At 43.1% G+C, this 7,500-nt stretch overlaps 1 protein-coding gene across 2 annotated transcripts in view; it reads left to right on the plus strand.

The window, feature by feature from the left end:
- The window catches only part of LOC123509098 (ankyrin repeat domain-containing protein 17-like), a 57,006-nt gene that overhangs the window by 46,981 nt on the left and 2,525 nt on the right, over window positions 1–7,500 (plus strand). The window contains exon 3 of one of the 2 annotated variants that reach the window (XM_045263238.1): window positions 206–506. In XM_045263238.1, coding sequence (XP_045119173.1) covers window positions 206–506 — 301 coding nt within the window. Of the gene's footprint in view, window positions 1–205; window positions 835–7,500 lie in introns of those variants that run through there. The other variant, XM_045263237.1, reaches the window with a different exon arrangement.

Below are 7,500 nucleotides of genomic sequence, written 5' to 3' on the forward strand. Positions count from 1 at the left end.
AATAAATGAGTATGACAAGAGCAGAGCACATTCCTTCCGTGTGTGTTTTCCATTGTCTAATTTAGTAATGCGTGAGCAATTCATCGTTTCTTTTGTTGTAATGATGAAAATTAAAACACATTAACTTCTCCCTTCACACACACACACACACACACACACACACACACACACACACACACACACACACACACACACACATATACAGGAGCTGTGCAATGGTGTGGTGGAAGGAAATGAGGCACTGGTGAGGTCTGCTCTTGCTATGGGTGCCCGCCCTGATGTCACTCTCCCTACTCAGTCTGGGGTGTCATTGTGTCTGGTGTGCGTGGCTGCCAGTGAGGGCCACGACCACCTACTGCCTCACCTACTCCAGGCAGGGCTGAACATAGAAGGTGGATGTAACTATGACAAGACACCGCTGATGGTGGCTGCTGAGAGGGGCCACACCCAGACAGTGAAGGCAATGCTCTGTCTCGGCGCGAACCCTCTGGCTACTGATAGGCTAGGTGAGAGGGTATGCTGGTGCTGGTGGTAGTGGTGATGGTGGTGGTGGTGCTGATGGAGACAGAGGTGTTTTTGAAGATACTTGTGGTTGTGGTGGTGAGTGTTGTTGCTTTTGTTGTTGTTAGTAGTGGTGGATGAATTATGGTAGCGGCAGAGGTGGTGTTAGCGGTGGTGGTGGTGGTGGTGGTTCAAGTTTGGGATATTAGTTGTTAATGTTTTCTCTTATTTTTCTACTTCTACGACTTCTACTACTACTACTACTACTACTACTACTACTACTACTACTACTACTACTACTACTACTACTACTACTACTACTGCTGCTACTACTACTACTACTACTACTACTACTACTACTACTACTACTACTACTACTGCTGGTACTACTACTGCTATTACTACTACTATTACTACTACTACTGCTACTAGTGCTACTATTAGTACTACTACTACTACTGTTATTACTACTACTCTTACTACTACTACTACTACTCTTACTACTACTACTACTACTACTACTACTACTACTACTACTACTACTACTGCTACTGCTGCTACTACTACTACTACTACTGTTATTACTACTACTCTTACTACTACTACTATTACTACTATAACTACTGCTACTAGGGATATTGCCTATGAAGCAAGACTGAAAAACTCAATCTGCATTCTTCAAAGAGACGTAAGGCAAGAGAAGACCTGATAGAAGTAATTAAGTGGTATAAGGGTTTTAACAAAGGAGACATGAACGAAGTTGTTAGGATCAGCAGTGGGGACAGAACGAGATATGATAGGTTTAAACTTGAAAAATTCAGATTTAGGAGAGAAATGGGAAGCAACTGGTTTTCGGACAGAGTGGTTGATGAGTGGAACGGTCTCAGTAGTCATGTAGTCAGGGCTGAGTCAGTAGGGAGGTTTAAAAGAAGGTTAGATTAGTTCATGGATGGGGATGATAGATGGAATTAGGTAAATTGAACACACAGGGAGTGCCACGTGTAGGCCTGGCGTCTTTTTTTTTTTTTATTTCTACCATGTGGGGTTTTCACGGGAATTTATGGGCTAAAGGGGATACTTTTTGTGGTACCTCCTATCTCAAAGCCCACCCGCTAGGAAACCCTTGCCCCGAGTGAGAAAGCCCAACCTACACTCGGACTGTGGACAGGATTCGAACCCGTGTGCTTGGAGACCCCGCTGACCCCAAAGCACGCAGGGGTCCACTGTACCACGTCCTCTTGCAGCTTCCCTCTTTTCTTATGTTCTTATGTACTATTATTATTGTTGATACTTTCCTGTTACTACTATTACTATTACTATTACTTCTACTATTACAACAAGAACAACTACTACTCTTGCCACTGTTACAACAAAAACAAGAACAATTACCACTACTGCAACTACTACTATTACTACTACTACTACTACTACTACTACTACTACTACTACTACTACTACTGCTATTGCAACTGCTTTTAGGTACTACGACTATTATTACTACTACTGCTACTAATACCAGTACTACTAATTCTACTGCTACTGCTACTACTACTACACTAATACTACTAATACCACTACCACTGTCAGATGCCCACATCATAAGTGAAATATGAAAAATATGAAGAAACAAGAAATAAAGAAATATGGATGTATGCTAGTTCGCCAGTATGCGGTGTGTAGCCGTATCCAGCCATAAAAGAGACTAGGAAGGGCAGGAAGGTCAAAAGGAAACATTCAATGACCCAGTCCAGTTGACCCAGGGCAGCCCGGGCAGATATATATAGCCCAGGTCAGGTAAACATTCTGTGGTGTTGTTGTTGTTCTTGGATGTTGTTGATACCACACGTGGAGTTCACGTGAGCTTGTACTTGATTGGTGAACGGTACATTCTGAGGGGCGTGTTGTGTGGGTTAAGATACGCCCCCATAAGTTCCTTAAGGGAAATTGTAGAGGATTGGGTGAGAGAGAGAGGAGAGAGGAAGCAGAGAGGACAACCGCGGCTCTAAGCGGGCCACCCTCGGCTGCATAGCTGAGGGCGGCGTTTTGTACTCCATATATAACCAGTAAGTGGAGCTTCTAAGTTGCAATGCAGTCTTTTGAGGTAAATTAGAATGGAGGAGGAACCATGATAGGAGGTTTAGGTATTATGTGGTATTAGTTTATTATGGTTTATGTGTTTGTACTTAGGTTCATAATGACGTCGTTATATTCTTGCGTTTTCATGTATGAGTAAGGGAATTTGTATACGGCTACCTACGTATGTGCATGTGTGTTGCTCTGACGAATAAGTTACATAACATATTTACTAGTGTGTAATTGTGTACGAAGTTAACGTGGTTCCATGTATGGGTACCAAGAGGAAGAGATTACTTGTGGGAAGTCACTTGTTTGGAAATATCAATATTTGTCATTATATTTCGATGGTATTACGTTGTCAGTTTCGTGAACGGAGTCAGGTAACTATGTGTGTATGGTAATATATTTGGTGGTACGTCACGTGATTGCTTGCATTCATGTACCAAGTAAAGGTCATTCTTATATACGGGTAGCTGGGAAAAAAGGGGTAATATTGTACGTACTACATAAGAGATTTACTGAAAAATAAAGCACCATGTTCAGATATTGTAATACGTTATGAAGATATAGTGGACAATGTTGAGGTGGAATCCGTTCCGATGTAAGAATATGTGCGAGATTAAAGTAATTCTTATGGATGTTTGTAAGGAAAATCGTGGTAATTGCAGTGGAGAAGACAAAAGAAGGAGTTGTGATTGTTACTTGTCGGCGCCGTATCGAACACCTTATGTATAGATATTATTTTTGTTAATTAAAGATAGAAAAAACCTTTGACTATTTATAGCCAGTAGCTAGAGAATTTGTGCAACGTCGTGCAACAGCTCGGATCACGACACCACTATCAATACAACAACTTTTATTAGTACTGCTGCTACTATTAATAATAATACTACATTAACAAAAACAACAACTTCTACTAGTACTTCTGCTACTGCTACTACTTCTACTACTACTACTACTACTACTACTACTACTACTACTACTACTACTACTACTACTACTACTACTACTGCTACTACTACTGCTTGCTGCTGCTGCTGCTGCTGCTGCTGCTGCTGCTGCTGCTGCTGCTGCTGCTACTGCTGCTGCTGCTGCTGCTGCTGCTGCTGCTGCTGCTGCTGCTGCTGCTGCTGCTGCTGCTGCTGCTATTATTACAACCACTAAAACAACATGTACACACAATTAGCACCACGAGTATTACTGCAACCACCACTACTGTGTTGCTGCCATTACTACTGCTGCTGCTTCTGCTGCTGCTGGTGCTGCCATTACTACTGCTGCTGCTGCTGCTGCTGCTGCTGCTGCTGCTGCTGCTGCTGCTGCTGCTGCTGCTGCTGCTGCTGGTATTGCCAACACCACTGCTGCTGCTGCTGCTGCTGCTGCTGCTGCTGCTGCTGCTGCTGCTGCTGCTGCCACCTGCCACCACTGCTACTGCTGCTGCTGCTGCTGCTGCTACTAGTATTACTACCAACACTACTACTACTACTACTACTACTTCTACTACTACTACTACTACTACTACTACTCCTATTACTACTTAAGAACAGAAGTACATAAAAAAAAGAGGGAAGCTGCAAGAGGCCGCCAGGCCTACACGTGGCAGTCCCTGTGTGTTTATACCAGCTCCTGCGTGTTTAGGTGTCCCTGTGTGTTTATAGCAAGCAGTCCCTGTGTGTTTACCAGTCCCTGTTTGCTTAGCTGCCTCTGTGTGTTTAAAGCAGACCCTGTGTGTTTGCATTTCCTGTGTGTTTAAACAGTCCCTGTGTGTTTACTTCAACTACTGCTACTACTTCCAACGTGAGTTATTGGCACAGTAAACCTGCCACTCTAAGTCTGAAGAAAGATGTGTCTTGGACGCGAAAAGCTTTACTTACTAATAATAATGTATTTGTTATCATCACTTACACACACACACACACACACACACACACACACACACACACACACACACACACACACACACACACAGGATGAACAGCCCTTTACTTTGCTGCCAAGTGGGGCTGGCAGGAGTGTGTGGCTGCCCTCCTGCCCGTCACCCCCGTCACGGTCACAAACCTGGAGAGAGACACGCCGGTGCACCTCGCCAGTTACCGTGGCCAGGTGCAGGTACTGGAGCAGCTGGCGGGGGCTGGCTGGCCCCTTACCGCTAGGGACAGTTTGGGTTTCACACCCCTGCACTGGGCTGCCTTGGGGGGACACGTATCAGCTGTGCGGTGGCTGGTGTGGCGAGGATGTGACCCGCGCGTGCAGGACAAGGATGGTGACACCCCTGAACTGGCCGTGCTGTGGGGCCGCCACGAGGTGGAGACCTGGCTGACCAAGAATAGCAGCGGTGGTGTGACTGTGGGCAACGAGGCTCCGCGTGTGGCTGTGAAGGCTGTGGTGAGTATGTTAGGTGGCTGTGGTGTGACTGGCTGGTGGACCGACGCTCTCCCCTCTTCCTACCAATCCCTTCACAGGAAAATGCACCACTCCAATTCCGCTAAGGCCGGCAGCGGACTAATAGCGCGCCCCCTTCATTAGTGACGTGACACCCCTTCCCGTCATAGCGATCCGCCATTGCTGGGTGACGGAAGGTGACTCCGCCCTCCAAACACTCACTCCTCAGTGGTCAATCTTCACCACGCCCACCCTACTCACAGCAGCCCCGCCACGCCCAGCCCAAGCCAGTCCCGCCCCGCTTCGCAACAGCCATACACACAAAGAGAGAGAGAGAGAGAGAGAGAGAGAGAGAGAGAGAGAGAGAGAGAATGATAATAGTAATAGTAATGATGATAATAGTAATATTATTAACAATAATAATAATAATAATAATAATAATAATAATAATAATAATAGTAATAACAATAATAACAATAATAGTAATAATAATGATAATGATAATGATAATAGTGATAATAATATAATAATGATAATAATAATGATAATAATAATAATAATAATAATAATAATAATAATAATAATAGTAATAGCAATAATACTAATAAGCATCATGACCATCATCACCATCACCATCTTCATAACTAGCATCATCATCGCCATCATCACCATCACCACCACCATCATCATCATCATCATTATCATCACCATCTTCACCATCACCATCACCACCACTATCATCATCATCATCATCTTTATCATCACCATCTTCACCATCACCATCACCACCACTATCATCATCATCATCATCATCATCACCATCATCATGTCTGAATTAATGGTGACTTTCTTCTTTACTTCTGATCATGTTACTTTACAATAACTCTCTTTATTGACAGTATTTCAATATGTGTTTATTCATTGAGACTTCTTCTTATTATCAATAATATTGTTATTAATTGTTTTTATTATTATTAGTTTTTACTCTTTTTGTTATTATTATTGCTGTTATTATAACTATTAGCATTTTTCATTATCATTATTATTATTATTATTGTTATTATTATTATTATTATTATTATTATTATTATTTATTATTATTATTATTATCATTATTATTATTATTATTAATAATATTACCATTTTTATTATTATCATTATTATTTTTGTTATCATTATTATTATTATCATTATTATCTTTATAATCTTTATTATTATAATTATTATCATTATATCATTAATATTATAATTATTATGATCATTATCACCATTATATCATTATTTTCATCACCAAGTCCAGGTTCACCGCTGGACTTGGTATAGCAATGCTGAAGGGGTAGCAAAGGAGATCGACCATAACCTTGTTAGTACTCAGTGGAGGATTCTTCAGAACTGCATGTTTTTTCGGAGTGCTGAGTTCTTTGCGACTGATCACAGGCTTGTTGTAGCTACACTCAAGCTGCATGTCAAGTCCAGAAAGCCTCCAAGATGTGACCACACTTTGTTTCATCTTAGGAAACTGAAGGACTTGACGTGTGCCTAGGAGTATGCAGTGACAATCTCCAGTCTGTTTGGAGTTCTTGATACCATCGATGACCCGGTAGAGCTATGGGATACCTTCAAACGTGAGACTCTTGAGGCTGCCAAGGAATGCATTGGGGAGTGCCCAAGGTCACGGAGTGGCTTCGCGGTGGTAGAGATACTGGACAGCATTAAGGAGAGTCGTGCTGCCAGACTTGCAGAGAATTGTGACCAATGCAGGGCTCTGTCACATAGGAATAGAGCTCTCCTGAGGAGAGACAAGAAGAGGTATGTCAGGGGTCTCACTGAAGATGTAGATTGTAGAGTGTCATTTAAATGCTAATGACCTTTGACCTGCCTATCGAGCACTGAAGAAACTCCACTCCAAGTCTACATCTCTGGCGAGCGCTATCCGAACAACAGATGGTCGCTTTGTATTGAATGCAGATAGGCAGATGGTTCGTTGGGCTGAGTACTTTGAGGAACTGTTCACAGTGGATCCTCGAAGCAGACAGCTCAAAACTACAGGGTTACAGGTGTTGGATGTTGATTCACCCATTGGCAGAACTGCACCCTCCATTGATGATGCCAAAGAGGCTGTGGCAAAGTTGAGGGGTGGAAAGGCAGCTAGTATCTGTAACAACAGTGCAGAGCTGCTCAAAGCGGAATGTGAGGCCATGATCTGTGGGTTGCATGCTGTCTTGACGGCCGTATGGTATTCAGGTACCATTTCCCCTGACTAGAAAAAGGGATTGGTCATCCCTATCTAGAAGGGGAAAAAGGACCATCAGGAATGTCACAACTACCGCGGTATAACACTCTCAGCGTACCAGGCAAGGTGCTTGCTCATATGCTGTTGATGCATATCCACAGTCACCTGCTACAACACCAGAGACCTAAACAGTCTAGGTTCATGCCCTGTAAGTCAACAACTGACTGGATCCTATCGCTTCGCGTACTGGTGGAGAGCCGACGTGAGTTTCGACAAGGGATGCTTGCAACCTATGTCAGTCTCAAGAA

This window comes from Portunus trituberculatus, chromosome 26, assembly GCF_017591435.1.
Source record: "Portunus trituberculatus isolate SZX2019 chromosome 26, ASM1759143v1, whole genome shotgun sequence".
Taxonomy (NCBI): Eukaryota; Metazoa; Arthropoda; class Malacostraca; order Decapoda; family Portunidae; genus Portunus; species Portunus trituberculatus.